The 23,643-nt window shown below is 38.1% G+C and overlaps 2 protein-coding genes across 3 annotated transcripts in view; both read left to right on the top strand.

The window, feature by feature from the left end:
• hs6st3b (heparan sulfate 6-O-sulfotransferase 3b) overlaps nucleotides 1-1,108 on the top strand; it is a 49,046-nt gene extending 47,938 nt beyond the window's left edge. The window contains exon 2 of the mRNA XM_029530787.1: nucleotides 361-1,108. Within this exon, the coding sequence (XP_029386647.1) occupies nucleotides 361-1,108 (748 nt within the window). The remainder of the gene's footprint in view (nucleotides 1-360) is intronic.
• A 6,380-nt stretch (nucleotides 1,109-7,488) lies between these two features.
• LOC115035241 (muscleblind-like protein 2a) lies at nucleotides 7,489-23,025 on the top strand. 2 transcript variants are annotated; one of them, XM_029492974.1, is made up of 9 exons: nucleotides 7,489-7,688; nucleotides 11,339-12,010; nucleotides 15,262-15,425; nucleotides 15,510-15,720; nucleotides 15,834-16,088; nucleotides 16,962-17,015; nucleotides 17,752-17,908; nucleotides 18,431-18,466; nucleotides 20,041-23,025. In XM_029492974.1, exons 2-9 carry the CDS (start codon nucleotides 11,837-11,839, stop codon nucleotides 20,154-20,156), a joined length of 1,167 nt encoding a protein of 388 aa, XP_029348834.1. In that variant the 5' UTR covers nucleotides 7,489-7,688; nucleotides 11,339-11,836; the 3' UTR covers nucleotides 20,157-23,025. The 2 variants fall into 2 exon arrangements, with proteins under 2 accessions (XP_029348834.1, XP_029348833.1); XM_029492973.1 differs by lacking the exon at nucleotides 20,041-23,025 and adding an exon at nucleotides 19,152-20,032 and having other exon boundaries at nucleotides 15,262-15,426; nucleotides 15,532-15,720.
• Nucleotides 23,026-23,643: the final 618 nt, after the last annotated feature.

Genomic DNA, 23,643 nt, shown 5'->3' with positions numbered 1-23,643 from the left:
TTTCTCCTGCAAAAAATGGGTAGATGTGCTACTGAAGTATGCAAAATAGAACTGGCATCATTTTGGCTTTGCTTCCGATTGTTCTCCATAGTGGCAGGCTGGAGAAATCTGAGTAAAGGAAAACTCTTCTAGTCGAGTTGTATAATAATAATAATCCCTGCTCCGATGCTTGGTTTCAGTTTTCAAGGACAATATATAGACATTCTATAACAATCCCATTACAGAGAGTTTGGCAATTAGCATTCAACCTTGAAGTTTCCTATGGAGACAAAAGTCACCATCTGTCAGCACAATGCAGGGCAGGCCCTCCGCGGCGATGATGCGCTCACAGCCCTCTAACTGTGTTTGTTTTGGCTGCAGGAACTTCTACTACATCACCATGCTGCGCGACCCGGTCTCCCGCTACCTGAGCGAGTGGAAGCACGTGCAGCGCGGGGCCACGTGGAAGACGGCCCTCCACATGTGCGACGGCCGCTCGCCCACCCAGGACGAGCTGCCCACCTGCTACAGCGGGGACGACTGGTCCGGCGTGACCCTGACGGAGTTCATGAACTGCCCGTCCAACCTGGCCAACAACCGGCAGGTCCGCATGCTGGCCGACCTGAGCCTGGTGGGCTGCTACAACCTGTCGTCCATGAACGAGAGCCAACGCAACCACATCCTCCTGAGCAGCGCCATGAGCAACCTGAAGAACATGGCCTTCTACGGCCTGACCGAGTTCCAGCGGAAGACGCAGTACCTGTTTGAGCGGACGTTCAGCCTGCGCTTCATCGCCGCGTTCACGCAGATCAACAGCACGCGCGCCGCCAACGTGGACCTGAGCGAGCCCGTGCGCAGGCGCATCGAGGAGCTCAACTTCCTGGACGTCCAGTTGTACGAGTACGCCAAAGACCTTTTCCTGCAGCGCTTCCAGTTCAGCCGCCAGAGGGAGCACCAGGAGGTGCGCCTGAAGAGGCGCGAAGAGAGGCGCTGGCTGAGGGAGCAGAGGGAGCAGGGCAGGCCGTGGCCGCCCAAACACAAGGGGGGAGTCAGCAGGGGTGGGAGAGGGGCCGATAGTGACTTCCCCACCACCACTGAGGACTACACGAGCCAAGTGGCCCGCTGGTGAAGGGTCGGTCCCATAAAGAGAGAGAGAGAGAGAGCACCTGATGGAGATTACTCACAGACTAAACTAAACATTTGCTCTGACTCTCTCCTTCACACTTCCTGTACCGCCCCAGCCCCCCCTCCCCATCTCTCTAGCTCACCATTACTCTGTCTCCTGCATCTAACCGTTTCTCAGCTTCAGTGTGATCCGAGTGCTCTGCTGTTTCTTTATGAAAACTGCCTCGTCTGTGAGTCTCACAGCAGCTCTGCCTTGGACTGCCCTTTGGTGTCTTAAATCTTCAAATGCTGTTTATACACACACACACACACACACACACACACACACATATATATATATATATATACATAGTCATTTAATTTTTTGCCTTGGTTGTTGATCATTTGTTGAAAGAGACAACTGAGGAGTAAGTGGTAAAAAAAAAAAAAAAAAAGAAACAAGTTGAATCAAAAGACGCTGCCATAGACTGCTTTGCTTTTAATTTCGACATTAATAGCGAAATTAAATAATGCCATTGAAGTCACTGTCATTGTTGCACCTGGTAAAAAGATGTAGTGTTAGATTACTTCATGGTTGCATGTCACATGTCCACATTACAATTGAGGATAATCATTTCCAAAAGATATAGAGTCCTGCAAACCAAAGTGAATAAAGAACATAACATAATATTTTCATTTCATACCAGTTAAACCCTCTCTAAGGACCATGTTGTGTGCATGCAATTCCCATCTTGAACCAAAATTATGGAACAATGCTGATATTTTGGTTGCAGTGCAATAGTACAATATATATAGTATTGTCTTCTGAGTGCAATACCTGCTGATTTTGAACACCCCTTCACAGAGATAAACTATTGCCTATATTGTTAGTACAACATGGAGTTTTTACGTTTGTTTGTTTTTTTTTTTTAAGAGCAGTGGAAACACATTTTCTGCAATGAGAAAGTCATATATATATTTTTTTTTATTGTTATTTTTGAAGTAGTAGGTTGCACATAAAACGTAGTTAATAATACAGCTGATGAAATGTGACAGTGTGGCTGGTGTTTGGCTTGATTTTAAATTAGGTGATCTGCATTCAGTTCCCATGCCACTTTCCCGTCACACTGGTTGCTTTTACATGTTTTTAGAGCTGACGGCCAGTGCACTTTGGCCAGAGAGTGTGCTCTAATGCCAGCAGAGTGCCAGCCTACAAAGACCAACCTCAAAGCAGATAGTCATGAAAGAAAACAAGCCTGTCATTTCTTCTGTCCAATAGCTTCCAGTCCTTCCAATCCAATCAACACGGCAATTCGCGAGGATGACAGAGAGCTTGCTTTTATCTGCTTCAATAAGAGTCAGTGATGTGTTTTATGCCGCTTATCTCATATTCACTCTAAAGCCCTGCTTATCAAATTAAATGTTCACTAAATGTCAACACTGCAGTCACACAACTGCTGCTTCTGCTCGAACAGTAATTTCTTGTGTTTCTTCTTTGATTGCAGTTAAAATACCTCAGACATTTATTTTTAAGACTTATCCGTGATTTTTTTTGTTTGTATGTTGAATGAATGCAGGTTGGATTGTTGGAGATGTCCTGATGCACTTATGTCTGCATGAGTTCATTGAGTGAGTGGATGGATGAGTCCGAACATAAAGTGTATAGCACATTGATAACACTCATTCAAGCGTTTCAAGTGTAGCTACTTGCTACAGCTCTAAATATAAAATTGTTCTTTGTATGTCAATACATCATTCACAGTATTCAGTTATGTAAAAAATTCACTCAATTTATTGAAAACCTTTATGTTTAAGATTAATAATCACCTTAACCCATTTAAATAGCTCACATCGTCAAGACATTGTGGGTGTCTATGACTCAGATTTCATCAGTGGTGGAAGGAGGACTGACATCCTGTATTTAAGAAGTCTTTCATCATATAAATATCCAAAAACTAAGAATTATGATGGGCAGCACAACAAACTCTGTGACTGGCACATTGCTGTATATGGCATTGTTTCAAGTTTGAGTAGCAAATTATCTGGTTGACTTGGAGCTAATTTTAACTCCTTACAAGAAATGTGACACAGGAAAGTGTTGTAGGAGGTTTAAAGGCATGTAGCGTATATATATATATATATATTAAGTGGCATAAAATCCAAGTAATTTCAAGTAGAGCATTTGAGCATATGTACTTTTCACCTCAGAATTTGATTGACAGTGGCAAGAAAAAGAACAGTGTCATGTCATTATGTTTGTTATGAGTGATGCTTGTGCCTTTTGCCTAAATGTGTGCTCATTGTTATCTTGATCTTGATAACTTCTATAATTACTTACCCACTATTTTTGCATTTCCTGCAAATTCTATTGCTACCAGACCACAGGAGATTTCATTTCGAAAGGGAAATTGCCAAAAGTCAGTTTTTTGTGTAAATTTCTTTTAATAAACTGACATGCTTCACTGCTGTGTGGCAAGCTGTGGGAATTGTTCCCTAGTGACAGATGGCATGAGCACTACATGAGCAAAGGAAGCGCTAAAAGTTTTATTAATGAAACACTAATGAAATGCTTGTAGTGTTTTAAATGTGCTATTAACCCTGTACACACACACACACACACGTGTGCGTCTGTGTGTGAAGTCATTAACTGTACGTTTATTGCTTCAGCATAATCAACGTGTAAATAGAAAACTCATTTTTAAAGGGGAGCCCTCATCAACCGAAAAGTTTCCAGAGGTGAGGATCTTTTTCCTACTTAGAGTTGTCATGTTCTCCACTTTGATTTATCTGCTTACCCCCATGTCTGATCACAGAAAATACGGTTTAACTGCTAAAAAATATTGAATAAAGCAACAAAATGGAGGCTTCTTATTTCTGTGGTTTCTATATATTTGCTTCAGTAAAGCTGCTTTCTAAAAGACTTTCCAACAATGTCCAAGGTAGGAAAGTGAATACTCGTTCTACAGATTATGGTGTAAATAATATGAAAACCAACATGGATTTTCACTTGAAATTGAAACTGCCATTCTCAGAAGAGGGTGACATGCCACTTTCCTAAAGGAGCATTTCAATGAACTTGTACTGCCACTCCTTGGAAGCGCATTTCTCTGTGAAGCTGAGTTATGTGTGTTTATTTGTTTATCTCTATTCTTTTAACTGTTGCTAAAGAATGGCTTTGCCTGATGGAAAATATTACAACCACCTCAGTGATAATGGAAGAGAGCTTTCTTAGTGTAAGAATTTCTATGTACATGTCAAGTCTTGTGATGAAATGATCAGCCTCTAAAAGTCTTTTGGCGTGTGATATTTAACCTGCCATTTTTCTTGTTAGAACTGAAAAAAAAAAAGAGTGAATTCTGTTTAAGATATAAGAAATAAATGCATTGAATGGTCATGACATCATGGTGTGTGTTACTTTTTTATTTCCCGTGGGAGGCTGGAATCTGTCCCAGCATACATTGGAAAGACACAAGGATGAGCAGTCTACCATTGAACGAGGTAAATATCTCTGAACCAATTAAAAGAAAAACTGAAGACCCTTTTTTTTCTGACAGTTTTGTGACAGGACTTATTAATGTTATCAATATTTCCATATTTACAATTATTTACATTGATTTTGACATTTACTTTGATGCAGATTTTTTGGAGGGAGCAGTGTACAGTGATGACACATGTACTGGACAAGCTAAACTTTTCATCGGCATGGTACTTTAACTCTTAAAAGCAGTGAAATGTAATAATGTTACTGTGATGAGACTGCTGATTCAGCAATACTAAGCGCCATAGTATTACCATAGGAGCACATTTACGTCCCTTCACCATTAAATAAAAGCGCCTCAGTGTGCATATTGAAATAACCTTGTATTTTTTTCCAAGACAGGCTTGATATTATAGCTCTGTATCTACTGGCATACACAAACTTCTGTTTCCCCTTAGGTTGTACAGTATGGATGACTAGCTCAGCATTCTGGCCAACAACTGCAGCAAGTTATTTCCTCCCAGATGGTATGACTGTATTATCTTCCATGTTTAGCTGTGGGATGTGGGTAATAAGTTGATATACATATAGAAAAAAAAAATTGTATTGCTCGAAGACACTGTTCTACTTTTTGAGTTTTTATTGTCAGCGCAAAATCTCACTGGCAGAAAATAATAATGGTGCACAGGTGGAAAATAAGTTTAAAAACATTCAGTAACCATTCAGTGCCATGATAACATATCTTTATCAGCAGTGATTCGACAACACTACAGTTTATTCAGATGGTTAAAAAAAAAAGTTGTATTGTGCTTTTGCTATTCAATACAATGACCAAAAAAAATGTCCTCTATCATTATCTTTGAATCACAATAATGTTAGCAGAATCCTGCCCCAGAAAAATCTTTGATATTATTGACAGCAGGGCAGTCTCTATCCTTGGTGGGGAATTTATTTGTATTTCAACTGAAACAAACTGCTTTGCTTTTTATTCTTTCACCATTGCATTCGTTTTGCCCTCCTAAACAAGGCCAAGCTGGCCTAGGTGAAACAAGTCCTCAGTCTTGCCAGAGCAGGAATTGTCAGAGGATAGTACAAGTTGGACTGAATGGAGTGAATACTGAAGTGTATTGATTTTCATTTTTAACATTCAGGTCATCTATTTAGCTTGAATGTATATCCTATATCCTTGGTGAGCACAGGGTGCGATACAGCTTGCATTATAAAACTAACACTTCACTGATGGGTTTTTGGAAACAACAATCTCCCAAATACTGAGCCATATCCTTTCAATGCTTTCTGAGAGTATAAGTTAGGGAAGACTGACATCTACTGGCTATTACATGGAATTAGTGCTTTTCTTCTATATGACAGGGCTGTTGCTCACAACAATCAATTATGGGGAGAAAAAGTCTTAGTGTCGTAAAAGTGGTGTTTTTATAATTGCAACAAAATTGTGATGCCAACAAAAGCCAAGCAGCTGTAAAGGGATGCCATTTAATGCCAAATTATGGGAACAACAACTTGTATTCAGGAGTGAAAACATGGATCGCTGCACTCTTTTTGTTGACTCACTACGAGAGTGACATTTCCCCAAAGGCAGAAATATGGTGACCTTTTCTCTGTGGCACTTGCCGAATCTCCATTTAGTTGAAGAGATAGGTTGGAGTGTCACATCATATAAATCTGTTGCCCCAAGTAGCAGAGAGAAGCATAAGGGAGGGAATCAATCAATTAACCATAACTGGGGTTTATGTGTGTGTGTGTGTGTGTGTGCCTGTGGGTGTGCATGTGCTGTTTAACAGAGGCTGAATAATTAAATACATTCATAAAAAGTAATTAATTGAATGGACAAACTGTTTCACCATCATTAAGCTTTTTTAATTTCTTAAAAAAAAAAAACTAATTAAGATTTTTTGATTTAAATGCTAGCTGCTGAACACACAGGTCCCAACCTTGTTTATTCACCATTAATTTACAAAATGACAAATTTTATTAGGAATTAGTCAGATTACTGTATAAATTACATACACCATTTGGATGGGGCATGACCATGATAGGCAAATGCGATAGCTGATCTTTGTGACCTTTTGGTTCTCTGATCATTTAGTGTTTTCTATACATAATCTCTTCGTACCAAAATGAACTATAATTCAAAAAACAGCTTGTCATGAAACTTAGGCACAAGAGTCTGTGCAAAATGTGACACAAAACACAATGACAAAATGCATTAGTCAAAGTGACTTTAACATAATGTTAACCCTTTTCCTCTCTTTCACCCACCCTGATTAGTATCCATCATATTTGACGTTGAGCAGAGCCTTGTAGTGCATTTTGATTCTTATTCTCACTATATAAATGTATTTATATTTATATTAAGTCTTCTGTCATTGTTCCTGATGCAGATACAAAACTCTTCAGGTCACATGAACTAATTTATCATCTACAAAGCTAATAATATGGACTTGAAACCATCGCTGCCAAACTTTAATTGTTCCATTTCATTTGTTGTTCACTCATGTTTGGATGGAAGCGTGTTGTCACTGAGCTCATGTAATGTAGAAAATCTCACATGGTTTCGCTGCTGTTCCCTTGGTAACAAGCAAACCCTTGCCCTCTTAGCCTACTGGCATTCGTGAGGACCGTACCACTTAGCGTCCGTATTGGGGGGGTGGTGTTATTAGATAGACTTATAAAGGGACTCCTTTTTTGGCAATATTTGAAACGTCCAACTTAATTTCATGCTTTTCACAGCGGTATATAAGTATATGGTATAATATCTTTGAATACATTAGATCATACCCGTTGTTATCAAAATTATTGACAGTCGAGGGATACTCAACGCAACGCGATCACAGCGGACTGACGGATGTACAGTAAGCTGCTGGAAGCTTGTTGCTTAAATCTGTGCAGTGCAACAAAGTAAAGAAGAAACGACGTCGCGTACGTACACGGAATAACAAGCTGTAGTTTTCCGAACAGCGAAAGGGGACGAAGAAGAAGAAGAAAGTGGTTTTTGAACAGACCTCTCGGGAACACTTGTCACCTTGTTTTTTCGCTAGTTCGGGTCTTGCCGTCGCGTAGTCTGCCCTAACTGGCGCGTGACCGCCGTATCCTCCAGGATGATGAGGTAAGCAGGTGCGCTCCTCGGCTAACAGAGAAGCTAACGCACGGCTAATAAACATTTATGTTCACATGCCGTGGCAGCTACGGGTCTGGGTGCAGCTAGCTAAAGTAGCCGGAGATGAGAAAGCGAAACTAGGACTAAAGCCAGTCCTTCGAAGTAACTGTGACAGCAGAATAATGTGATGCTTTACTGTCAGCTGAGGTGACTGTCGCAGTTTATTAGCAGGGGTGGAGGAAGTCATCAGTTCATTCATTTATCATCCATCCATCATTTATTAGAGCACAAGTGCTAACACCACAAGTGCTCAGAGAAGAAAATTGTCCCTCGTGACTGGTTTATTAATATTGAATACGTATTATTATTATTATTGATATATATATATACATACAATTATTATTATTATTATTATTATTATTATTATTATTATTATTATTATTAATAATAATAATAATTAATAGTTTAGACACGTCATAATATTCATGTCATGTAAACAATGCTCTTGAAGTCACTAGTAATTGCACCAATTCATTTTGTGAATGAATAAAATAAATCCCTCTGAAACATGAAAAAAAAAATTGTGGCAAATTTATGGCAAATTTGTAAATGTACTTAATTGTGTTTTTCCACTGTTTAGCACATACCCATTGTTTAAATACTGAAAGATGTCCATCCACACTCAAAATGCATTTCATCACAATCACACAACTTAAAATAAGCTCTGCGGCAAGAATCTTTATTCTGTGCTGAGTTAAAAATAAATAAATAAACACATGCATAACACAATTACCTTAACATAATACCTTGATGTAAAAAAATTTCTCCATTTTAGAATAACGTTTTATTTAGAAAGGGTCAACTGTCAGCAGTTACACACTCTAAGCTTTATAGCCAGATTTCATACTGTGTAGCAGCTACTGGTTTTCTATTGGCCAATCTCTGACTGGGAGGGTCTTTCCAGAGGCCGGCACCCAGGCAGGAAGGGGGTGGCTGGAAACATAGCTGGAGACGGTTCAGCTAGAGTTGAACAGACAATCTGTTTGTGCTGGGGTGAAGAGAAGATCTCCTCGAATCTTTGGGACAGAGAGGTGGATAAGAGTTTTTCATGTGGTCATCACCCTCACAAATAAGTCTCTCAAAGGTTGTAGGGCTATCCTACAATCTCTGGGACAGAAGTGTTGCATGACGTTAGAGGTACGTTTTCTTGCTCCGTTTCCTGACATGTGCCTAAAGGAATTTGCTACAGTTTGCAGTGGGAGAGTGCACTGTAAGGCTCAAAGACTGTTACAGTAGAAGTTTTAGGTTAACTGATCAGAGCAGTAAAGTGTTTTTTTAAGCTGTGCCTTTGTAATTACTCTCAGCGGAACATAGATTCATTCAGCTCATGGGCTCACCGTTTTTTGAGCCTGCTCAGCAACTTCCTGTGTGTTTTCCCACTTGGTGTACAGGTCAGTTAACTCCCAACTCAGTGTGTATTTAAGCTCTGTGGCCTAGAATCAACATATGTGCCTCTTAATTTGGCAGTAGCAAGTGGAGAGCAACAGTTTATTTGAAAGTATATTGTGTAAGTGTAGTGTTGTTCATGAGTAGAATGAAAGCTGTGATTAAAATGCAATGCAGTTTTGAGTACCACTCTATGTAGCGAATACTGATCAGCAGAATTAGCATAACCCACATTTGATGGCTCAATGGATTAGAGCTCATATATTGTTAACGATCTATTGATTGCTGTGGCACCATGTAGTTACAAATCCATATCTACCACCATATTGCTCTGCCATGAGAAATCTCTTACATTTTATTTTAGACTAATGTGCAGGCATTGTTTTATATGTCTTGTAACACAATAACCCTCATCATTTTACAAAGTTGAAACACAAGGCTGGTAGGAGACAGATTTGCAACATATTTTAATAATGTAGTGTTTTGGCTCACAAAATTAAAACTATTTGGTTTCAAATTGCCTTTTTTAACCCCTGCATTTATGGTTTTGTAAATGAGATTTACTACACATGATCAAACCATATGATCAATGATCTCATGATTAATTTAAGTATTTTGCATTTAAAGTTCAACTGCTTGTCTCAGAGTCCACAGTTTATTCATTCAAATGCAAGTGTTTCTAATATTTAGCAGTATCAGGGGAAGGGAGCATCGCCAGTTCTTATCCATGTTCCGTTTTTTGCCAGATCCTGTGCAAAACGCCTCTTGCTGTGCTGTACTGTGGTTTCACTGAAATGAATGAGGAGACTTTGACACAGACTACAGTATTTTGGCTGCTTCAAACTGTAATACTGCCTTGGTCTAAAGGCTTGGTCTCATTGTTAGTGAACTGTATGGAATGTCTGTGGTTTTGACAGTCTTAGTTTGTTATTGTTGTCACCATTTGTGTTTGTTTACATTATGTTCATTATTGCTCAAAGGGTAATTATTTCTTTATTTAATTACATTAAAGAGGGGAGGGGATGTCCCATCTCTAGTCTAGTTTCTACTGTCTGCAGGGGTTTGGTCTTTGGTTTGGTCTAGTCTGGTGTGATCTAGTCTTGATTCTGCAGGGGTCTGTTATTTGGTCCGGTCCGGTCCAGGAGTTGGGGGGGGGGGGGGGGGGGGTCGCTATTCCTTGCTGTAGGCCTAGTCCATTACTCGTCACCAAATCACCAATTAACCTAGATGTCACCTACCAGGAATTGAACCGTGCCCTTCTTATTGTGGGGCAATAGCCCCAAATAACCAATTGAACCGCGCCCACTACACTCAAGACATTTATTTGTTTATTCATGGGTAGGGAGGCGTGCATTATTAGCGACCCTCTTCTGAACATTTTCCTAACACATACGCTCCTTTTTATTCCGGAGAAAAATTATTATTATTGTTGGCCAGTTCTTTTATTCCAGGGTTATAATGAATTCTGTTTTTTCGTGATCACAGATTTTATAGGACCCTATTTACCGAATGCCTGGGAAGACCAAGCTTGACATGAGCTTCACAGTGTGCAAGGTTTGCAAAATGAGGAACCCATGTTTAACTGCACTATTTTTATTTATTTATTTATTTATTTTTTTATAAAGAGACACTTCTTTTTTTGTTACTTAAGCAATATGTGGTATTGCTTTCATGCAACAATTCCATCAAAGCATGGATAAAAGTTTAAAAGTTAATAAATTTGAAAAAGACACTTTAATGTCTCCATTTGTCATTCTGTCTTGCAAAGCAGAGTGGAGTAGATCATGAGGATTCTTTGCTCACCTATAGACTGAAGCAGAAATGATTATGAATCAAATTGTTTTGAATCGAAAATCGATTTTTGAATTGAATCATAGCCCCAAAAATCGTAATCGAATCGAATCGTGAGCTAGTAAAGGATTCCCACCCCTACTAATCAGGTACTCATATATTTGCTGCAACTCTAGTGTAGCAAATTACTGATGTTATAAGTGATAACAATATACAAGGAGGGCTAGTTTAAAACTGCAATGGCTTTATTGTGGTCTCTTTTCAGTAGAAAACTTTTAGAAAGTTTTACAGAATGAACCATCTCTGGAAAAAATAGGGCATACAATGAGTGTTGGAAAATAATCTATATCTGTTACTTGACTGTAATGATAACAGGTATTTCAATAAAATGTCAATAATTTGCATGGGGTTTTGTCTTTCAGATCATCAGTAGAAAGTGCCTTTGAGAAGATATCTCCGACTTGAAGTAGGCCCATATACATCGGTCTGTCTCTGCTGCTAAAAGGCCAGACTCAAGTACCAGCACAGGATACCTCAGCTGAAGTCCTTCAGACCACTTTGCACAACACCAGCCTCTAAATCACTACTGAAATAGAGCCAATATGAGATCATAAGAAGATGAAGACTAATGCCCTGAGAATGACTACAGTGACAAACCAGCATTAGATTTTCTTACTTGTGTGATATTTATGGACACCATCAGTTGAGGAAAATATAATTGAACTTCACCTCCAAAAAGTTTTCTGCAGCAGTTTCTCATTGTAATAGTTTCTCATCTGCTTGCTGCACCTGATGGAGGTCTCACCCGGTTGTCTTAAAAGAGGACTTTGCACATACAGTCAACCTATAGATTTTAGTGTATGAGGTGTAGAACAAAAAGATATTCTTTAATTTTTAATGTTTGATCAATACCTTTGAACATGGCGTTGAACATTTCCTCAGTAAGAGACACAAAATGGCTCACTCTGGAAGTCTGTCGACAGTTTCAGCGAGGAAACTGTTCTCGAAGGGATGAGGAATGCAAATTTGCCCATCCACCGAAGAGCTGCCAAGTTGAAAATGGTAGAGTTATTGCCTGCTTTGACTCACTGAAGGTAAGAAATACAGCACACACTGTTATCAGTGAGAGCTTCATGACCCTTTACTGAATGTAGAAAAGTTTTACCCATACCCATTGAGGGGAATTTTACAAAAAAAGCTACCTCCAAACAACCATAAAATTAAACAGTGATTTCCATGTTGATAGCAGTGTCCCTGAGTAATTGCTTTTTGTCTTCTGCCAGATATGTCAACATTCTCTTTCACATTATTATTTTATAATCCTTTTTGCTTTCCTTGAAAGGTTTTTAAATTTTTATGGCCATTCAAACTGCTGGTTCAGTTCAGTAGAATATGATTGCTAGTGTTAAGGCCATCTAGTTAACTCATCCCATCAATTCAAGTAAAATGCTCCCCTGCCCCCCATATCATAATCCATCCATCCATCTACTGCTTTTCCGTGCTGTAGCCCAGTCCATCACTCACACTACGGACAATTTAGAGTCACCTAGTGACCTGCAGTAAACTGTTATCAAACTTATACTTAGCTAAGAATTCAACCTCTTTTCTCTTTCCCTAAACTGTTCTGACGATTCTGTTGCTCCACTAATCTAATTAAATAATTAGCAATATTGTCTAGCTCTTGCTTCCTCCTTCTTCTCGCTCTCTTCTCCTGTCCTGTGTGCTCCAACGGCAGCCGAGAGAGTTTCTTTCCCCCCCAGCAGCTGATCAGCAGCCAGGATTTAGTCAGGATGGCTGGGTGACCGTCCAAGACAAGAGGAATAGTCATAGGCAGCATCCCCTGGCTCACCACCAACCAGTTCATGTGTCCAACACATTCTCCTCACTCAGCGACACACCCACTGAAAAGACGACTGTCATGATTGGGGATTCTATTCTGAGGAACATGAAGTTACTGACACCAGTGGCCATTAGTGATGTCCGTTCATGAACGATTCGTTCATTTTGAACTAATGTATTGTATGACTCGGCAGTAACAAGTCAGTGGGTGACTTGTTTTTTTTCCCTTTGTCCCTGCATGCGCGCCACAGGCTCAGATTCGTTCACGAATATGCGCCAGAATGGTCTTTCTGCCGCATATTTTCTGTGTAGGAATGGCTGATTCGTTCATGACTCGTAAAATAGGCACTTCGGGTCTGAGTCTCTTGTTAACTTGTCACATGACCACTGCGCAAAAAATATTTGTTCATTTTACTGAACAAGAATAAAAGACCTGAGTCAGTAAAAAGATCCGAACTACCTATCACTACAGTTTAGACACAGCATTTCTGCCCTGGAGTTCAAGGACTGGACACCCCCCCCTCTTAATCTAATAGCAGCATTAATTGTTCATTTTGAATATACTTAGAGGATTATCAAGGAGAAATAATGAACTAAGGCTCGATAATAATGATGGGAAACGGTAGTTGGTCATTTAATTATCTGACTTTGCTTCTTGCTTATGACAAGAGTGGGTGGTGTTTGCAAATACCACTTGTACTTGATACTTGTAAACAATGTGAGTGTCACTGTGGACATTTACCAAAGTGCAGTTTACCAAAGCAGTGTCATTACATTTAATCAATTTTAATTTTCTGTAAACTTACTAATCAATTAATCCATAACTGTGGTAATCACAAATATTAGCAAACTAAATCATGTACTTCAAAAGGCTAACTTAGTTTTAGTTAATTTTTAATAGCAGATTTGATATATCTAGTGCTTTGTTTTATATTATTTTGACAATACAGGAATTTTAAACCTATAATTACAATTTGTTAAAGAAGAGGTTGTCACTGTATCAGTCATGTGATGATGTCCCAGCTATTCCTGATGAAAAGTCTTTTGCCTAAGTAGCTGTTACTGAGATCCCCTACCGCTGTCATGTGAGCTGGTACAAACTCAGTACCTGTTAAATGCCCTCAGTCTTTTTGCATGAAAATACAAATAAAACTCTCTTTCTTAGCTGTTACTGACATGAAATAATAAACTAATGGTTCTCTATCGATTTACCAATTACGCCTAACAGAATTAACTTCGTCAAACTAAAGAATCCGCACATGCTTTGGTGTTATAACTAGTGTCCCATGACTAAATTTGACCATATAATATGGAGGGCACAATATCAACCGCTTTCCTCTACCTCTGTAAAGACATTTTTGAACATCTCATGAATGTTTTATAGTTACCTCTTAGCTTGGAGCAATGAGAGTGAACCTGGCCTTCAGTCAGCAGTCCAAGCAGTAAACTTCAGTCATAGCTGGCATTGTTACTGAGGTTTATTTTAATGAGAACCATATCTAAGCTAGGGGCAGCCAGGCCTGGGGCCTTTCATCCCGTGCTTGTGTGGGTTTCTTCTGGGTGCTCCAGTTTCCTCCACTGTCCAAAGACATGCATGTTTAGGTTAATTAGTGACTCTAAATTGCCCGCAGGTATGAGTGTGAGTGTGAGTGTGAGTGGTTGTTCGTTGTTCGCGTCTGACAGTGTGTTGACCCTGCGATGGACTGTTGACTTGTCCAGGGTGTACCCCGCCCTCACCCAATGTGAGCTGGGATTGGCTATAGCACCCACCGTGACCCAGAAACAGATAAGCGATAGAAGATGAGTGAATAAATGAATTAATATTTAAGCTACCCACATCTTGCATAATTTTTATACCTAGTGTTAACAGCTGTCTTGGATAATATGATCAAAAAAACTGTACTGACATCTTCAGCCAGAGTACAACAAGTCCCACTACACACTCCTTTTTGCATATAGAGCAAGGAATTGAGATCCCGCCAAAAGTGGTCATTTAAGACACCTGTAATGAAGCATTGCAAGGTACTGATGTACTCAGGGCTGTCCAATTGTGATCGGATCAACTAAGAATATTAGTATTTTTTGACCTTCGGATCAGACCCACAGGTTTTAGAAATAACTAAAGTAAATATTGACTACAATAATTTATTTTTATATATATATATATATATATATTTTTTTTTTTTTTTTTTTTTCCCGGGAAAGAAAAAAGTAGATAAATGGACAAAATGTAAGTTTTATCCATTTAAAAGTGAATATATTTGACAAGACAATACAGTGTGCAAACCATTATGTAGTCATAAGCCACTATAACTGACCCCTGCCAGCTCATTATACAAGCAAAGTCTGAGGCTTACAAGGTGATTACCTGACAGTTGTGATAAGTGCAAAACAGAAGGGTTTGATTTCAGGCACAGCTAGTTATTGTGCCATGTAGATAAGCACATTGATAATTGCACTGGCAATGGAGGGTTTTTTAATGTTTTTTTTTTCCCCCATTGTACAGGGTCGATGCTCAAGAGAAAATTGCAAGTATTTACATCCACCCTCACACTTAAAAACCCAACTGGAGATAAATGGCCGCAACAATCTCATCCAGCAGAAGACTGCAGCAGCCGCACTTGCTCAACAAATGCAGCTTGTTATCCCTGGACCCAGTCTGCAGTCAGTGGTAAGGTCCTAAATGTGAATCCAAGTCATTAATTTCTTGTGTTGTGAGGTAGCCTTTCTCACTTGTAAAACATTACATCTTCCCTCTGCTTTTCCTGTTGTGAAGGGACTTGGCACAAACACCGGCCTTGGTTATGGTTCCTACATGACACCTTTGAGCCATGGAATGAGCCTTGTTCCATCAGACATCCTACCCAGCCCCCAAGTGCTAGTTCCTGGGAGCCCAACTGTTACAGTCCAGAGTTCCTCCTCTTCTTCTCCTTCACAGAAGATGCAGCGCACAGACAAACTAGAGGTAGTCAATGCACCACAGGGAATGATTTAATAAAAATATCTGCACCTACACAGGTATCTATCTAAATGCAGAGAAATAATTTCCTCTTGCTGTCTTAATCATTATTCCACCAGGTTTGTCGTGAATTTCAGCGAGGAAACTGTGCGAGAGGGGAGACCGATTGCCGCTTTGCTCACCCCAGTGACAGTCCAATGATTGACACCACTGATAACACTGTCACTGTTTGCATGGACTATATCAAGAGCCGCTGCTCCAGGGAGAAGTGCAAGTATTTTCACCCACCGGCACACCTGCAGGCAAAAATCAAATCCAGTCAACAACAAGTCAATCAGACAGCCATCACAGCCCAGGCTGCAGCTGCAGCCGTGGTAAGACTCAGCTTTTATCCTTCTAACAAGTGTTTACATTTTGTTAGTTTAATTCCTGGAGTATGGAATTACTGCCTGCAAGAAAAAGTGTGCAAAAGGGCAAAGTAATCTGTTTTGTACTAGGCAACATTCTCTGCCATTTCTTTTGCCAGTTTCATCTTAATCATTAATTTGTTTGGTTCTAGTTGCAACACTAACTTTACCTTTGTGTCTCTAAAAACCATGCATTTTAGGTCTCTGAAAAAGTGGAAATGTGCTATAAAAAATTAACTCTATTAAAAATTCTATAAAGTATTAAATTAAGTGCTCTAATTTTGTACTGCAGCTATCTGCCTATAGTATTATAGTCCTTTGCCCATAGACCAACAGTGATGCTGTTCCTGTTTGACAATCACCCCCAAAAAAAGTTATGTTTCATAAGCATTCCCAAATTTTTGCTTTTCCGTACATATTACCGTACTATTTCTTTAATGTCTAAAATTGTTTACATTATTGAAACACTGTATAGATAGTTTCACTGACAGCATCTCAGTAGTGGTTAAGTTTTTATATAACTATAATGAAAAACAATTGTAGAGAATTGTACCATGTCATTGTAATTTTTTTTTTTGTCAAAGCTACTGATTATGTTGCATTTCTAATTCAAGATTCTTAAGTCAGTGTTTCCTTTAATCAGTTCTTTTGGTTACTGTGCATGCATACTGTGTTTTATGTGGTATACTACATTCAGATTATTTTGTTTTGTTTTCCCCTTCTCACCTATCCACAATGCTGTCCCCCATGATGCACCTCTGCTTGCTGTTACCTCTATGTTAATACGCTTGAATCCCATTGGCCCACTGCCATCATGTGCTCGCTGCCTGCTATTAAAAGACTCAGTCGACTGCCAAAGCAATGAAGCGACCCCTCGAGGCAACTGTAGACCTGGTATTTTCACCTTTTGCTTTGCATGTAGCTATTAATTGTACTGTAAAAACTTTTAATTTTTGTCAATGTGTCTTCTTCAAGTCTCATGCAGTGTTTGTGTACACAGTTAACATCAGTATCTTAAAGTGCTTAAAGGAGCTATTTGTCATTTTTTCCATTGCTGCGTAGTCAGCATTGGCATTAACAAAAGCTAACGTATAAATTAATTACCAAACTTTATTACTTGCCAAGACTTGTCACCAGCAGGACAAAGAAAACTATTTTGATGTCTTTTGCATCACTTCTTTTCCTCTACCTGGTGAGCATACACGCTAACCAGAAAGGCCTGGCCAGTTGTGTAAGTTGTGTTGTGGCATTCAGTTATCCCTGAAAGAGTAGCACTGCTCAGGTGACATATCGTTAACACAATGATCCCAGAAGATTTTAGATACTGCCATTACCTTACAACAGCACCTACTCTTGGCAAGAAACTATGTTCATCAGAAGAGGAAACTTGAAAATAGCCCCTTTAAGTTTACAGATATTTATAAAATTTTGGTGAATACATTATTGCATTCGTATCTGTATTCTACAACTATGCTTGTTTTTTTTGTTTTTTTTTCCATCATGTAATAACAGTCACCATTATTGTGTATTTATGTAGCCGTAGTCATGAATACAAAATATAGTTTGTAAAGCGCCACTGAACGGAGAAGGGAAGCTTTAGAGTTTAATTTCTTATCTTGTTCCTTTACAGGCCTTTCCCCACAGTGTACTGCAACCCCTACCAAAGAGACCAGCTCTTGAGAAGAGCAGCTGGGCCAGTTCTCTCCTTAGCCCCAGTTTTTTGCACTACCAACAGGCTCTGGCCAATGCACAGCTGCAGCAGCCCACTGCAGCATTTTATCCCACAGGTAATTTTTAAAATTGTTGTGTATTTAATGCTAAACAGACTCGTAATACAGCCCTTCATTTAACAGTAGTTAAATCACTTAACATCTTGCCAGCCACTTATGCTGCAGTATGACACTTCTCATAGAGAGTCTAATACATCAGTGTCTTCAGAAATGAAACAATTCTTATTCTTGATTATTGACTTTTTGACCTTTTCACTGGAAACATAATGAATTGCCGTAGCAGAAGGAGCGCAGGCATTACTCCTAACATTAATACTTATGTTTTCCACTCATCCACATGAGGTTGGGGTCAGTTGTTTGGTGAAGCTGTGAATACTCAGAGGGCAGGGATGGCTATCCAGTAACAATAGCTTTGAGAGTTTCTCTGTTTTTCTTTTTTTTTTTCCCTTGAATGCAATTGTGAGGTGAACTGACAAGCTTGCTTGTAAAGATGTGATTATGTGGGCTCACAACAGCTCCTATTCATAATGTGTCAGTTACACTAAAAATACCTTCTCTTTCCTTTTGACAACCACACAGGTTCTGTCTTGTGCATAACTCCTGCTAACAGTGTTGGTAGGTGCCTTCTTTAATATATATACTATGTCTCATAATAAATAGAGACAACAGATGTGAAGAAGTGTAAATTCTGATTGTATATAATATTTTTGTAGTTACACTATAGGAGAGCAAAAGTTTGAAACTAGAGCCAACTATAAGGAATAATATTTTTTTTTTTTCTCTTCAAATATTTTTGGGTATTTTACATATTTGTGTGTTTGTTTCAATTCTTAAATATGTAATTGCTTGCCACATCATCCAAACTGAAGCACAGTATACAAATTTGTGTTTTTCCATGGCTTTTGTTTGTAAAATTGTCACGCACCATTGATTAGGAAATTTGATCAGCATCCCTTCACATAAAATTTTTTCATGATTAAAACTTCTTAAACACCTTTAAAAACTTTGATCATGCCTGCTGCATTTCTAGACATGCTGTCTCTTTTGGGATGTCAAATTAATGACAAATTTCCTAATTTTGTTTCTTATCAGCCGTCCTTTTGTGTTCTCCCCTGCTGTCTCGCTTGGCTGTGTGATCTTATGCCATCTGCTGGTCTAACCCAATGATGGCTTGCTGCTAATTTCATTTTATATTTGCCTGGCGAGAGAAAGAGAGAGAGAGAGAGAAAAAACATTGCTATGGTTACCATAATGCTGCACCTCCCTTTTCATTGCTTTCATGGTTCCCTTCCTGAAAAAGTCCCCATGATGTACAGTGCTACGCCTGCTACTGTCTCTGCAGCAACTACTCCCGCAACAAGTGTCCCCTACGCAGCAACAGCAACAGCCAATCAGGTTTGCTCCTTTTTAAAGCTTTCTGTCATAAATCCTTGAGCTCTGAACAAATGCTTCATCTTCAAATCAGGGGAGTTGCTTCATCAGCGTAGTGTTGCTCTGCTTGCATTACCCATCATTAAGCTTTTTACCTGTAGATCTACATTAGAACTCTACTCAGCTGCATCTCACCCCTTTTCCCTCATGACAAACAGTTATACAGACGTCCTTCATCTGCAAACAGTGCTTTTGCACACATTGTTTATCGCATGTTTTTGCTTTGTTTGATGTTAGTGTGTTTCTGTACTCAATATGCAGTTCTGATGTTAAGTCAGGAATACATTTCTACAACACATTCTTAGCCTGGGTTCTCATCATACTGAATGTTTATTATAATAAACATTATAACAAAAATGATAATAAGGAATTTCTGTTGGGATGTGTGGGGAAGGTTGTGTGATAACTTGATATTTCAGTAATGCCAGGTGTTCAATTGCTCATTAAGATTACTGTAGTAGGGGTGGCATGATGGGGTAAGTTTTAACTATAAATAATTTGGTCCTCAAATACAATATTGTCCTTTCTTATTGTGTTATAGGGATTTTATCCAAGCAATAGCGACACGTGATAACTGTGATAACTGTCAAGAAGTGTGAAAATGTTTTCATTTATAGTGAAACAATTAAGCTCAATATCACAATTTAACCGTTTTTCTATTTACCATGGCAGCATGCTTATTTAGCAATTGATGAGCTTTGACAACACAACAATAATGTCCCTAACTATTGAGTGACTGTCTTTTGCTCCTGAAACAGATCATCCTCAAGTAACGGACAGAACCAAGACTCAGTGCCACGTTGCTGCTGTTAAAGGTTCCAAATATTCACTCTGTAAATACACAACACACCACATACAACAAGCTGCATGCTGATAACACCCCTGATGGAAAATGTGTAGATATTACTTATATCTATAATAATAACAACTAACATAACTCAGTTAATAGGATTGAACTGTTGTAGGGAAATGTCTCAGAGGATTATTTGTATGGACCTGTCTTTGCACTTGAAACGACATACCTTCAAAGAAATGTGAAAAAACATCCTATCTATCCATCTATTTTCTGAACCAATTCTGACATGGTTTGAAGTACATTTAGCCTTTGATTGAGCTGAAATGCAAACTGTCTTAAATTAACCTATAAATAGGGTGAAAAAATATGTTTTTTTTTCTAAATAAACTCAATCAGGAAAAAATAGAATTTGCTGACAGTTTTAAGACATGAGCATGAAACCCCTCATCTGACAGTTTTCAATGTGTAGGCAGATCATTTTAATTCCAGGTGTAACGGGGTCCTATATTGAGTGTGTTAAAATTTTATCTTGACATGATATAGAGCAACAATTGATTTATTCTCTTCTTGAATGTCTTATATTATCTAAGAAAGTTTTTTTCCTCTGTTAATGATTGTTTATGTAGTGCCAGATTTCATTATTCTAAGATAACATAAAAAAGCACTTATTTTTACTTTAAATTCCACATTTTTAAAGTATAATTTTAGATATGGAAGTCCATCCAGATTGTCAGCCTGGTTTCTTTGCTCTGTTGTCCCCAGAAAACAGAATCAGTGCTCCACCCTATGGTGTGCCTTTGTATTGCACATAATGTGCATTATGGGGTTTTGTTTTTTTTTTTTTTTTGGGCAGAAAATTTTTTATAATCCATTAACTGCCGACACATTTTCTCTTTAAGTCAGTACTCAAACCATTATTTTTTCCCATCATCAATAAATAAATACAACGTTTGCATTATCAGCCAAGATGATGGTTGAAAGAATGATGGGCAGGTTTCACAAACGCAAACTTTGACTGTCACATGGAAAAACTAATAGACTTCAGCTTGGCAGCAGAGCGCTTAAGTCATCCATGACACAGTTAAACTGATATTGTAGGTGTCTCTGTGCACACTAAGCTTCAGGAACAGAAAGCTTTAGTGATCTAAATACAGAGAAAAGACTTTGTTTACAATGTAATATAGGAAAGACTGACGAAGTCCATTTTATGCTCATGCTCTTTTTTTAACATCTTTTAAGCCCATGTGGGCTGCATGTGCACCAAACACCAAACATACTAACTACCTGGCCTTACACTACAAACTAGTACGAAGTATCTTTGTAAAACTTGCCCCGGGTTCAAAAGGAGAAATAAAGATGGAGCCATGTTTTTAAGAAGAGCCTCCATGGCCATTACAGTTAACTCAATAAAAGGATGTAGGAGTATTCCTACGTCTATACAACTTAAGTCCTTTTGATCCTATAAAGTTGAAGTTGAAAAAGTGTCATTTGTCAGTGCTATATTATTTGAATGTTACAAGTGCCTAAAGAATTCTGCATGCAATGACATCTAAGCACAGTTAAAGGTTTTTGTGTGAAAAATCATTCATTCTACTCAAACCATATTTAGAATTACATCTTCAACAATGTTATGTTCTACAATTGTATGTTTCACTCATGTGACATTCACTTACATTTCTATGTACTGTATGTACTATGTATGATAATGAATACCCATATTAAATTTATTTAGTTTGACATTTAAGATGATTAAATTGTTTCCAATAATATCTAACTAGTTTAATGCACAGTAAAATACTTTATGTAGTAAAGTAGAATTTAAGGAAATAGACTTGGTAAAGTCTAGTTGTGTATAATGAATAGCACAATATGCAATTACTCAACTTTGTTTGAAACTTACACAGAGTGGCCATTGTGTCTAGTTAAGTTAAAAACAAAACTGATGTTGTATAAAAGATGTTCGAGAGAAAACATTACATACATATATATATATATATATATATATATATATATATATATATATACGTTTTCGTTCCCTATTTTGCAGTGTATTAACCCTCCTTTAATGTTGCTGTTACTTTAATTGACTGGTGTGTCTTAAAAATGTGTGTATACATGTGTGTGATTAACTCAAACAATCCTTAAGGATGTTGCATTTGTTAACATTTTAGTTGTGTGTTTCATTTGGAACATTTTTACCCATTATTGGATAGAATATATGGAGCATACTTTGATATTTCATTTGTTTAACTTTAGCTACAAACACCTTGAAAATTATTAATATTCTCCTCTATTTTGTGATGAATGTAATTTATTAAACTGATGTTAGCTCTGCTGGAGGTTGCTGAAAGGGCCTTGATCAGTTTCTTTAGCCTATGAACAGCCGTCTGTGTCGAGGAATCGAATGTTGGAGCAAAGTGAAGCTTGAAACATTTCATCCTTGTCACTGCCTTGTCACTTCTAAGGGACAACAAATCTCTGTATGAGCAAGGCAACAGAATTGCTTTCTATGTTCAAAAGTGCATTGGACAGCTCAGATTTCACATGAAAGTTTTAAATTAATAGTTTGCCATTTCAGTTTTTTTTTTTTTTTTGACTTGTTGCTGGGGCAAACTGAAGTTGCATTGACTAAAACTGTTTGTTTTTTTTTTTCCCTCTTCACAATAACATATTAGACTGTGCTGTCAGATATTTGACATTAGTACGCTAAAACACTAAGTGATCCAGTGCATAGAAGTAGTATTGTTATCTGAATGATTGTTTTACATGAATGTTATCCTTTTGCCAGTAAAATATAATCCATACCAGAATGAATTAAATTTCCAGAAGTAAGGAATTCACTTGACGTTTCAGCAGCATGATTCCTTTTGCATTTTAAGTTGGTATTAAAAAAAATGATATGTTTCTTTAATTTATTATACCTGCAAATAAAAAGCTTATTTCTGAACGTTTGTTTCACCTTTTGGCAAGAAGCTTGAATGTCATGAACACAGGTGAGGTCATTTCACATTGATTTTGATAACCAGGTCCAAAACAAATGGATGGTAAAGGTGTCTGGCTGGACTGATTTAGGGAAGCCATTATCTTAAGCACTTTCTCATCAGTCAGAGGACAAAGAAGACTTTTTGTGAACTTTGCCTTATCTTCGATCTGTCCCTAAGTTTGCCTTTGTTCTGTAACTATGAATTCAATATTATCTAGCCACTAAAAGAAATTTCCCACGTCCATATAGTCCCCCATTTTTCAATTTATTTGTTAAAATAATTTCATTTGTGCTTAATTTAACTTTTCATATGGATAGTTTTGTTGCTGTATATTAAAAATGTGTGAAATCTAATATTATAAATAAATAAATGCCAATCTGTGAGCCATATTTTGGACTGGAAATTTATTTTGCATAATTTTAATAGCAGTCATTCCCAGAACCAGAAAAGTACAGATTTCCAAGTTTTCCTAAATCTGTTGAAGAGAAAGAGAGATGGATCTGACTGTGTTGTCTCTAGGTTTTACAGATTTTAGCCTGGAAATGTTGATTCTACATAAATCTTCAGACTTCAAATCGAGC

Source organism: Echeneis naucrates, chromosome 21 (genome assembly GCF_900963305.1).
Source record: "Echeneis naucrates chromosome 21, fEcheNa1.1, whole genome shotgun sequence".
NCBI classification, from domain to species: Eukaryota; Metazoa; Chordata; class Actinopteri; order Carangiformes; family Echeneidae; genus Echeneis; species Echeneis naucrates.
This window is presented reverse-complemented; position numbering and strand designations above follow the sequence as displayed.